This window comes from Pisolithus orientalis (assembly GCF_024613125.1).
Source record: "Pisolithus orientalis strain OTSU chromosome Unknown F5J12scaffold_32, whole genome shotgun sequence".
Classification (NCBI taxonomy): Eukaryota; Fungi; Basidiomycota; class Agaricomycetes; order Boletales; family Pisolithaceae; genus Pisolithus; species Pisolithus orientalis.
The window spans coordinates 306,078-317,043 of NW_026260813.1; the positions used below are offsets into that span (position 1 = coordinate 306,078).

The window sequence follows — 10,966 nt, forward strand, 5'->3', positions numbered from 1 at the left end:
TCTTGCATTTGTTACAACAGTCACTCCTTACTAGGATCACTACTTTTGTTTCCAACTTACAGTTGAGGTGCATACATACATACATACATAGTATCAAAATGATTCTATTGTGGGGGATGAGCATGTGAGTGCCCCACTGGCATAGGATGCTATATGATCTAATTGGCATGGGGCCCCATGCCCAGGACAGTGGGATGCCCCTTGATAGCTTTGGAGGCCACTGTGAGACATCCCCCCCCTTCCATAGGCCAGTGGGATGTCCCATGATAGCTTCAGAGGCTACTGTAGGACATCCAACCCCCCTTCCATAGGCCAATGGGATGGCCCATGGTAGCTTTGGAAGCTACTGTGGGACATTCCACCCCCCCTTCCAGAGGTCAGTGGGATGTCCCATGATAGCTTCAGAGGCTACTGTGGGACATCCCATCCCCCTTCCATAGGCCAATGGGATGTCCCATAGTAGCTTTGGAAGCTACAGTGGGATGTCCTATGATAGCTTCAGAGGCTACCATGGGACATCCCATCCCCCTTCCATAGGCCAATGGGATGTCCCATGGTAGCTTTGGAAGCTACTGTGGGATGTCCAGTGAAAGCTTCAGAGGCTACTGTGGGACATCCCACCCCCTTTCTTGAGGCCAGTAGCATGTTTCATCATTTGGAGGTTACTTGGGGCCATCCCCCCAATTCTGCATACTCCTGGTATATTAAAATACCTCAGACACCATGGGAACTCATCTAATGAATTTTTCAGAGACATACAAGACTAGCTTTACTACCTATGTGGTCTTTTACTTGGAGATGATGGGAGATCCATATCTAATACATCTAATTCCCAGTCATCTGCCCATGAAAACTCTGTCAATGACATCTCACTGAACTGTTGGTGATATTCATCTGCAAGAGCAAATTCCTCAGCAACACACAACAAGTCATCATCAAGCACTTCATCATCCCCATCATCATTTTCAGATTCCAAGTCCTCCCATCCCACCTCTTCATTTCTGTCCATGTCCATGATGAGTGGTGCATAATCCATATTCCTCCATTCTTCAACCCTTGCCTCCCAGCTCTCATCAGCACCTCCTGGAAAGTCCCTCAATTTTTCCTGCCACAGGAGACTCAGACTTGCTAATGCTGAAGCCCTGCAGTCCAGTTCATATGCAAGATCTGCACCTGATTTTCATTCAATTGTCTTAATACATTCAATGACACAACAGCTCTCTTACCTGCATCCACTCTGCATTTCTCCAGCCATCTCCATTCTTTTGAGTGCCATTCCATCAAGCTTTTTCTTTCATACAGGAGCCTCCTTTCCTCCTCCTCACACCTCTTCAGCTCAAGGAGTGACCTGATCCCCAAGCACACCCTTTCATCAGCTAACCAAGCTGGTGGCAATCCCACAGAATCATCCTGAAGACCAATATCCTGCCAGATATCATCATCCACATCTAGTTTGAACAAACCATCCCTTTGGATCAGTATAGGTGCTATGGCCCCTTGAGGGGCTCTCCCCTGGTGGATGAGAGCTACCAACTGCAAACACAAATTATTGTAGGAGGTAGAAAGCTTGACAATTCCAGGTTCTTGTCGCTGGACAGATCCTTCCACATGGATTTGAAGTTTTTGTTCTTCAAAGCAGTCAACCACAAGAGGCAAATGCTTAAGAGCACCACTTACCACTAACTGTCTGGTGGTAAGACAATTCTAGTCTCTCTAATTCAAACTTTCATTGACACAGATGGTCTCAGATATGCTTCTTGATTGCCAATGTATGCATACACAGCTGAATGCTTTGAATTCAATCAACTTATAAATCTAGAAGAGGAAGAACCACCAGCCTGAAGAAAAGAACTATTCTGGAGCCTGGAAAGCTCTGAAAACCCATCTATTCCAAGGCTTGCCCTCTGTCTTTGTGAAGCTTGTTTGAAATGCATAATCTTTTTGTGACACTTGGCTATCTGTATATTTAAATTTGTCATATCAGCTCCTCCTTGGAGAAGACCCTTCTCCAGTTCATCTAGTCTGGCATCATAAGTTTCCAGTGATTTCTGAGTTGCCATCATTTGCATTATAAAATTTTCTGTGGCTTTTGCAGAGTACCCTTAATTTACTGTCAGCTCACAGCAAGAGGAATCACTTATACAGGAAGCTTATGAGATGCTGGCTTGGTTTGTACTGAAACCTGAGCCTCCCATTCAGCTTGAAGTGTCTGAATATTGATTCCAGATTTTCTTAGACCCTTTTTTGCAGAAGCCTTTTTTTCTTGACAGTGGTTCCAGTGCTGCAAAAGCCACTGGCCAAGACCAGTAAGACTCTTCATGTCAAGATAGTGCACCTAGGAGTCAATGACAAAGAGGTGTTGATGATACTGAATAAAATATTAGCCTGCATTTTGTGACACAACTAACTGCATACCCCAGAAACTTGCAGAGATGGTATTAGTGGCTTAATTGAACTCCACAATCACTCACAACCCTCTCCATCAGAAAGTCCAAACCCTTCTCATTTCCAAGGGTGATAGATGAGCTGGCAAGCCCATTGATGACCAAAGGCATGAAAGACTGATATAGCAAAAGAAATTCAGGGCAGAAATGGCCCAAGGTAGCCCCACTTTCTGCAGCTCTGTTCAAGCTGACAGCCTATGTCATATAACAGCCCAATGTGAAAATCATCAGGGAGGTGACTGAATAATGATTTGATAAGGGCAAGTGCATAGTGTTGCTTCTCCCCTGCTGAAGTCATGTTGGCAAGGTGAATAACACAATCATGATGACAGAGTAGGGCCATAACTCCAGTATCTGAAAAGAATTGGGTACTTGCCTATACCACCATCAGAATATTGCAGACAGGTTAAATGATTAAGCTCACTTTCTGATGTCTCTCATCAGCTGCAGTGAAGGATTCATTACAACCCTTGAGGACTGATGGTGGTATCCTCATGCCCTGCTCAAATCTATCCTCATCTCCACAATTCTTCTTAGAAGACTGACCACTCCTCTTTTGCATTGATTCCTTTGTCCTTCTCAAACCTTCAACCTCACATTCCATAGTATCAATGTCTTCTTGTGACAGAAAAACTGAACCTGTAGGGTTTACTGGATCATCCTGTTGACTTCTTCTATGTTTCTGGGTAAAGCAAGCATCAATGCAAACAATTGCATCAGGATCAGAGGAGCTAGGACCCAAGACTATTTAGTAACATAGGATTATGTATGTGCACCAAGAAACATACCTATTATTATTTTTCCAGTTGTGACTACCAAAGCACAATGGACAATGCTTTTGTAGGTATTCTGAAGGCCATGTCCTTGAGCTTGAGACATCTGGAGGGTGGTGAGAGGATGATGGAACTGCAGGGAGGATGTCAGCTGGTGGGGTTGCAGCACTTTCCAGGTGTTGTTGAACATATTCATCAACTGAGATTTCCAGGATGCAATACCAGTGGTATGCATTACTAAACCTTCGACATATACCTTCCTGTAAGTATCATTAGCAAAAATCATTAATAGATATGGATGGAAATAGTTAAAAGCATGCATTGACTTAATAAACACAGCACAAGATCAGATCTGCAGACATGTGCACATTCATACAACCACAGTGCAATCATTCATTAGACACAAACAACAAAGTCCCAATAGGTTAGACATACACAAAACTGTAGTCTCATAATCACAACATAAATGAAAACAGTGGATACAGATAATATAATCATTGGGACAGAATTCAGACACAAACCTTTATGTCTATCTTGTAGCCCATGCTAGCAAGATATGCTTCAAGGGACTTGCACCATGCAGAAATGTTTGGGGGCATGCACATAAAGACCTGCCTGACCAGACTCAGAAGCTGTAAACTGACAGCAAGGGTTGGCCCCAGTGGCGCAGATGGAAAGTACCCCATCTGCAGGAGCTGAAGTGCTGCCAGTGCACATGGACAGACAGCAAGATCAACCATTTGCAAACCTGGCACAAGACATATGTCTAAGTAGAGAGGAACACATGCAATAAAATCTTACCATTGAAACTAACACAAAGAACCTTCAACTGTCAAGAAATGCAACTACACTCTGGTTGCTCATAGTCAATGTGGTGCTGGAAATCTCTAGAGAGCCATTGATATGCCAAGATAGGGCTTGATAAGTGAGGGGATGGTTTCAGACAACCACCACTGCCATTGTCTCATTTTCTTGTGAGCATTGCAGGACAGCGAGGATGGTGGGACAAAAAAGTCATCATGACTGACATGTAGCCCCTCCATTAGACAATACAAATGGGCAGGGGCAAACTCATCCTCAGATGGGAGGCAAGCTCCTGTGAGGGGAGGGGAGTTCATAGCAGAAGCAGTGCAGAGGGCTGAAGTCCCATGAGGTGGCTGTGTTAAACTGCAATGCCCAGGCAAAGTGACCAGATGTTCAATGGGAAGGTAAAAATTGGCTGTGCCCAGCATGCAGTGTGGCAGCTCAACCTGGTCATGGTCAACAAGTACTGCTTGACCCCCAGAGGAATGCAAGTCAGAGACTGGTATGGGGGGAGGATGACTCCCAGAGGCACACAAGTCAGAGGTCATGGGAATTGAGGAACAGTAATTCCAAAACTTCCTTGGGCAATGAAATGACATCTGGAATGTTGATCAGTTCTCTAGCCAGGGAGAGACGACAATCCAGCAACACCAAGTTGGAGGACTGTGACCAGAACACCTAATTCTAGTCCACTGGTCATCAGCACCAAGCCTGCCATGAGCATGTCTGGTTAGCTGGCAGTGATAGATGAAAGCTGACCTTTTGATACATGATAGGCAAGAACAATGACACAGACAAGGGGTGAAAATGATGCAGATTTTACAGTAACTACAAGTACATAGCCACATAATTATGCTTGTGGGGGACAGGGGGGAAGTGTGGATGATGATGCAGATGATAATGCAGATGATGACAGGAATAAGTGGCTATTGCCCAAGCTGCAAATACTGCGAGGATTTTTCGGAATAAGATGGAGGATGATAGGGAAATGACCAAAGTTATCAAAGAATGACTGCATGTAAAATAATGCAAGCCATTTTTCCACTGCATAAACATGCACTGGTGAGGCTGATGATGGAAGTGAGGTTCCCAAATCTGGCAGAAACCCTGGCCACAAAGTGAGCAACATCCAGAACCTCTCAACATATTCCAGCTTCATTTGGGGTTCTAGTGAGGCCAGACCTCGATCCTTAACCAGGAAGGGTTCAGCAAACATGGTAAGCTCCAAATCTCCTGGGAAGATCTGCATAAAAATTTAGTAAATGGATTCTTTTGAGGTGCAAGGAAAAAACTTACCTGACAGACTTGGTCCAGCTGCTCAGATTCCACACTTGACCAGAGGGTGGGCACCAGCAGACAGTCCAGGGCGACCAGCTCAAAGCAGAAATTGTGCTTGTACAGGTCCCAGAGAATCTTGCCCATTGTTGCTGAGTCAATGGTAGTGAGGTCTGTGAGATCAATTGTAATGTTGCAGAACTGCACATGACTCAGTACATCATGCTGAACCTTCATGATCTCTGGACCAAAGATATCAGCAGCTTCATGTATTTGGTTCCCAGAAAAACTGATTGAAATACAGTCAGGAATTGTGTTAACACACCACAAATGGGGAATGACAGGGGATGCATCCAGATCAGCAAGTCACATGATCCAACCTGCTTGGGCCACCAACCAATTCCAGAGGTACCTCTGCCTCCACTCCAAGGACTTGCCTCTCATAAACTGGCATGAATTCTCTTGGGGTCCTTGTTGACATCAGTAAGTGCAGCATTCCACAAGTAAATGTGAGTGGGGAAGGCAGGATCATCAAAATCCTGTGTCAAGTCGACATTTGGAGCAGTGGAAGTCTTGGCCTTCTTTGAACCTGCAGAATTATCTGAGCAAATGGTTGTAAGCATAAAGATCTTGATCAGTAACAAAACACCCACAAGGACCACTGTGATGTTTAGCCCTATCTGTTCTGACAACTCCTGAGGCAGAGCCTGGCATGCTGGAACTTGCAGTATTCAAGGCCACTGAGCCAGAGGTTGTGGAAGTCGACACCATGGGAATTGGGTCTGGCCAAGGCACTGCAAATTGCTCAAGACCCACTACTGGAGCTTCATGGGTGTGGACATGCATAGGATTGCCAGGGTAATACCACCTAGCATTCCACTTGAGCATTTGGCTGACCTCAAACTCATCTGGGGTAGTGATAATGCCCTCTTGGCATGTAATGTCAACCTCATGATGTATCTTCATATCCTTTGGCACTAACTCTGGCTTCCAGACTAGCCATATGGGGATGCATGCTTCAAAGAGTCACTTGCAGACATCAGGATCTGTGGTAAATGCACCCATCCAACACTGTCTTGCATTAAAAAATGGGCCAGAAGGGGGGGTAATTTTTATCTCAAGGGAGTCTACCATAGTGTAAATATCCAGACAAAGATGTTGGAAGAGTGCAACTAGGACCACCATATCATGGTGAATGGGAGTTGCTATGGAATTGTCAACTATTGAAATATCAGACAATGAGATATCATACCTTCAGACGCATGAGAGACCTTCAACATTGCCTAATCCATATGTGCACCCAGAGAGGTCCTTCATCATCAGGGTTCTTTGGTGGCCAGTTCTTTGCCTGCTCTTCTAGTCACTTATACATGATTTCCAGATGCTTCCACTTGTCTGGATGAACCCTACCAACCCTGAATTCTGATCCTCTCTCCAAGGCGAAGTCTTCCAGCACATTCCTAATGTTCTGCCACATCCAAGACCATGTCAGGTCATCCTGATAGACCGCATGTCGAGGGATACATCCAGCCCACATATAATGCTCAGCATATAGTTGAGGCCACTGGAAACAGTTGATGTGGCCAAATCAGCTGTCATGGCAGAGTGTGATTGTCCTCCCCTTGAAGAGAAATGGTTTGGGAATGAAGTCAGCATTAGGAGAGGTGATCCAGTGGTCATTATATTTCGCAAGAATGCATGCATTGAAGGCACCATAATTCCCTGAAAGAGAATGCATTGGTTATGAGCCACATTAGGTTAAATAATAGAGCACACCATCACCCAGTTGGGTTGCTGCTGTGACCTGTTGAGTGTGTTCTTGAGGCATATCAATCCTATAAATGAAATAAGAACTGAAATATGCAGCATCTTAGTACAGATTCCACTACAGGGTCAATAAAAATGTGCCCAGGAGATAAGAGGCATTTGAAGGGGGGAGGAGATAAATAAAGCAATATGGCTATAGTAGAATTGTTGAAGCATGCCCTGGCACCAAGTCAGAGTACCAGCCACAACATGGAGTCACATCATCCAACATTCCTCTGACAACACTAGCATTGCTGGTATCTGTGAGACTGTCAAGGGGGAGATAAATGAGAAAACAAGTGGATCACGCATCTACATGGTATATAGAACCTTGCACCCAATGAAGATTTCATGCACAGATGCTGGGCACACAGTCTTCAATGCCCTGAGTTGTGCTATGCAAGGTAGTGCCTCCACAAAATGGAGTCTCATCCATGTGACTGGTACCACAAGCATGCCAAGTTTACTGAGATAGGCACCAAACCTATCTCAGCACTCAAAGGGCACCAAACCCTTCGAATCCTGGTGGAGGAATGCACCAAACATTCCTCTCTGCAACATGAATTGATAAAAAGAAAGAAGAAAGAAGAACTCACCTTAGACAGTAGCATGAAGGTGGTCATGGATTAAGACACATGGATCATTTGAAGGGCTTGCAAAAGAAGTGCAACAAGTGCAGTGAGCATGTGATCATTACTGCATTAAGTCAGAGCTGACTTAGCATGAAAAATTTGCTGTCAGTGTGTGTGGACTATTTGGTGGTGGCAGTGCCATGGCAATGTTACAATGCTGCCAGTATGCAGTCAGGTTCATGCATGTGGGGCAGGCTCATTGGTGCCTGAACCTAATATATAACATATGTTGTAATGCCCCCATGTTCAATTCACAGAGTCCCAGAGGAAATACCGACAAATTAATTGTCATAGGTGTGTACTTAGTAACCAAACATACACGATGTTGACATGTTCACACACTTCTTTCCCTTCTCTACTCTCCACTCTCCACTCTCATTATCAATCCTACACCAGGGGAACACTTGGTGCCCTTGATGGCTCTCAAAGGCTTGGAGCCTTTGAGAGTCATCTTGGTATGGATTGGCTGTTGGTTGTGCAGACAAGACTCCATCTCATGGAGGCACTACTTTGTATAGTGCAACTCAGGGTGTTGAAGACTGCCAGCTTTCCTTGGCTACCCTGGAGTCCATCTTTTACTTCCCAAATGAGACTCAGCTGTTCATGTTACCTGCTGGTGAGTTCGAGGCTTGCATCTCCCTTAGACATTAATCAAGTTTCTCTTCACTTTCTCAAACTTCCTGATCAACACTACATTCTCTCCATCATCTGTTAAGGTTGACATTTGTCCTTGGCTGCCCCCATCTCTGCCTTCTCCTTCTCAGACAAGACTCTGTTCACTTTGCCCATTGGTGAGTTCAAGGTTTGCATCTCCCTTCCTTGGCTGATTTCCAATTGTCTTTGTATAGGGACACCAATCAGGTTTCTCTTGCTTACTTTCTTACTTTCCTGGTTAAGGCAGCATTCTCTCTGTCATCTATTAAGGCCAATAGTTTTCCATGGCTACCCCCAGCTCTGCCTTGTCCATCTGAGACAAGACTCCTTCACTTTTCCTGCTGGTGAGTTTGAGGCTTGCATCTCCCCCTTCCTTTGCTGATCTCTGATCATCTTTGTATAGGGATGCTAATCAGGTTTCTCTTTCTCGCTTTCTTACTTTCTTGGTTAATGCAGCATTCTCTCCATTATCTATTAAGGCTGATGGTTTGCTGTGGCTACCCCCAGTTCTGTCTTCTCCTTCCAATACTAGAGTCTTTTCAATTTGCCCACCAGTGAGTTCGAGGCTTGCATCTCCCTTCCTTCACTGAGCTCCAACCACCTTTGTGTGGAGATGCTAATCAGGTTTCTCTTCTTTGCTTTCTTACTTTCATGGTCAACAGTATGTTCTCTTCAACATCTATTATGCCAGGGGAACATTTGGTGCATCCCCCACCAAGTGCCAGGGGCTTGGTGCCCTTGGCAGCTCTCAAAGGCTTGGAGCTTTTGAAAGTCATCTCAGTATGGATATACCCTAAACTCTACCTTTTCATTTCCCAAGGATATTCTGTTCATTTTACAAGCTGGTGAGTTCGAGGCTCACTTGTTTCCTCAGTTCCTGATCCCCAATTACACCTGTGTAGGGATGCTAATTAAGTCTTCCTGTCCTTCCTAGTCTTGTCTCTGCTTCCATCATAGGAGCCATGAACGAGTAAGTGTTTAGCCTTTGCATCTATTCTGTTAGTTATATTCTTTACCTGGGGCACACAATGATCCATTTAATGAGAGTGTAATTATGACATCTCTACAGACCATGCATGCAGGATTCATTGAGGTGGATCCTATGTGTTATTCCATGGCTGCTAACAAATGGGGAAGAAGAACCTTCTGTTGGAGATCTGCCTATTGACTTGCAATATTGTCTGTGTTTCTCTCCCTCTCCCTTCCAACCCTCATCTCACAATGTGCCAGCCACCCTCACTTGATAATGGGTGAAGCATGAGCACCATCAACCTAAGTGCATGATTTTCTAACCACTGTCTGATAGCTAATGTTCAAGGGTTATGCAGGCACTCTAATCACTATTGTTTCGCATCTTGAACTGAGCACAGTCGATGCTGCAACCCTTGCCAACATCCTACTTTCAAGATCCCAGTGTGAAGGTGGGCAATTTTCCAAGATTTTTGTTCCTTGACAGTAATCATCTCCCATAGCACCATCATTTCCATCGAGTTTGGCTCCCTCAACATCGTCATCCTGTCAGGAGGGCACTGCTGCGGTCCCTTTCCTCCCCTTTTCCCCCATCAGACTGGAGGCCCCCACTCCCCCTGTATCAATCCATCTAACATCTGCTGACACCCCTGACTCTGCCACTGTTCTTGTCCATGGACATCTGGACATGGAACCAAGGGATCCATCCCTGGCAGATGAGTGTTGGCATACTTCAACTGGAGTATTTTTCATGGTGACCCTGTAAACATACCTGTTTTGTATAAAGCTTTGCTTTTTATTTTTAATTCTTAATTTGGCTCAAGTGTAACCAACAACATGACTACTAACAGATTTTCCACCTAGTGCAGGTAAGTGGAGATATCGCAAATACAAAGGTTTCAAGATTGGGATTTGTTCATGGATGTGTTGTTACTGACCTCCATCCATTCTTGCCCCGACCATTTGGCATTGGTTGTCCACAAGAGTTGAGGGCTTGGTGCCCTTGGGGGTTTGGAGCCTTCGAAGGCTCTCATCAATTGCATCTATGAGACCCTTGGGAACAGAGTCATGGCATCATCCAAGCCTTTCCATTCACCATCATCACATGTGTATCATATTACTAAGTGGTACATATTCCCTGTGTCTTGGTTGTTGCATCTTCCTTACTGTTCTCTTGCTGTTCTGGCATTTACTGATGTTTCATTGTCAATTGCACACATGAAACCCACACAAACAGAGCTCATCTTCTGAGGCTCTCCATTTACTGCCATTGCACATGTATTCCATTACCAAGTGGCATTTATTCCCTCTGTTTTGGGCCTTCAGGGGTTCGAGTCTCTGCTTATTAGCAATGTATTTCCTCTGTTTTCATTATTACATCTTCCATTCTGCTCACTACCATTGCATGCATATGTTATTACGAAGTGGTACATACTCTTTCTGTATTGGTTGTTGTATATTCCTTATGGTTTGTTCCACCTGGTATTTATCACGATATGGCATGACACCAATCTTCTTTTCTGATATTTTCCTTTTGTTCCACTCACTACTCATGTAATAACCACAAGCATCATTATTCCATCCCAACAACCTGCCATTTTACTGAATA

At 44.6% G+C, this 10,966-nt stretch overlaps 4 protein-coding genes across 4 annotated transcripts; 1 reads left to right on the plus strand and 3 right to left on the minus strand.

Annotated features, from left to right (window-relative positions):
- Positions 1–1,293: 1,293 nt before the first annotated feature.
- On the minus strand, positions 1,294–1,726 carry F5J12DRAFT_695330 (uncharacterized protein; the record flags this gene model as incomplete). Its single annotated transcript, XM_051740428.1, has 2 exons — positions 1,294–1,628; positions 1,678–1,726. Coding segments are annotated over 2 exons (384 nt in total), but the record flags the coding sequence as incomplete, so codon positions are not given.
- An 854-nt stretch (positions 1,727–2,580) lies between these two features.
- Positions 2,581–3,903, minus strand: F5J12DRAFT_725050 (uncharacterized protein; the record flags this gene model as incomplete). Its single annotated transcript, XM_051741586.1, has 4 exons — positions 2,581–2,820; positions 2,869–3,175; positions 3,233–3,477; positions 3,739–3,903. The coding sequence occupies 4 exons, from the start codon at positions 3,901–3,903 to the stop codon at positions 2,581–2,583; spliced, it is 957 nt and encodes a 318-aa protein (XP_051597135.1).
- A 1,079-nt stretch (positions 3,904–4,982) lies between these two features.
- Positions 4,983–5,434, minus strand: F5J12DRAFT_709432 (uncharacterized protein; the record flags this gene model as incomplete). Its single annotated transcript, XM_051740618.1, has 2 exons — positions 4,983–5,264; positions 5,318–5,434. Coding segments are annotated over 2 exons (399 nt in total), but the record flags the coding sequence as incomplete, so codon positions are not given.
- A 2,088-nt stretch (positions 5,435–7,522) lies between these two features.
- F5J12DRAFT_785060 (uncharacterized protein) lies at positions 7,523–10,123 on the plus strand (the record flags this gene model as incomplete). Its single annotated transcript, XM_051743164.1, has 16 exons — positions 7,523–7,717; positions 7,753–7,780; positions 7,844–7,897; positions 7,992–8,028; positions 8,131–8,189; positions 8,216–8,350; positions 8,499–8,525; positions 8,583–8,595; positions 8,659–8,732; positions 8,792–8,804; positions 8,868–8,942; positions 9,051–9,233; positions 9,323–9,358; positions 9,458–9,567; positions 9,717–9,809; positions 9,861–10,123. The coding sequence occupies 16 exons, from the start codon at positions 7,523–7,525 to the stop codon at positions 10,121–10,123; spliced, it is 1,395 nt and encodes a 464-aa protein (XP_051597137.1).
- Between the last annotated feature and the right edge of the window lie 843 nt (positions 10,124–10,966).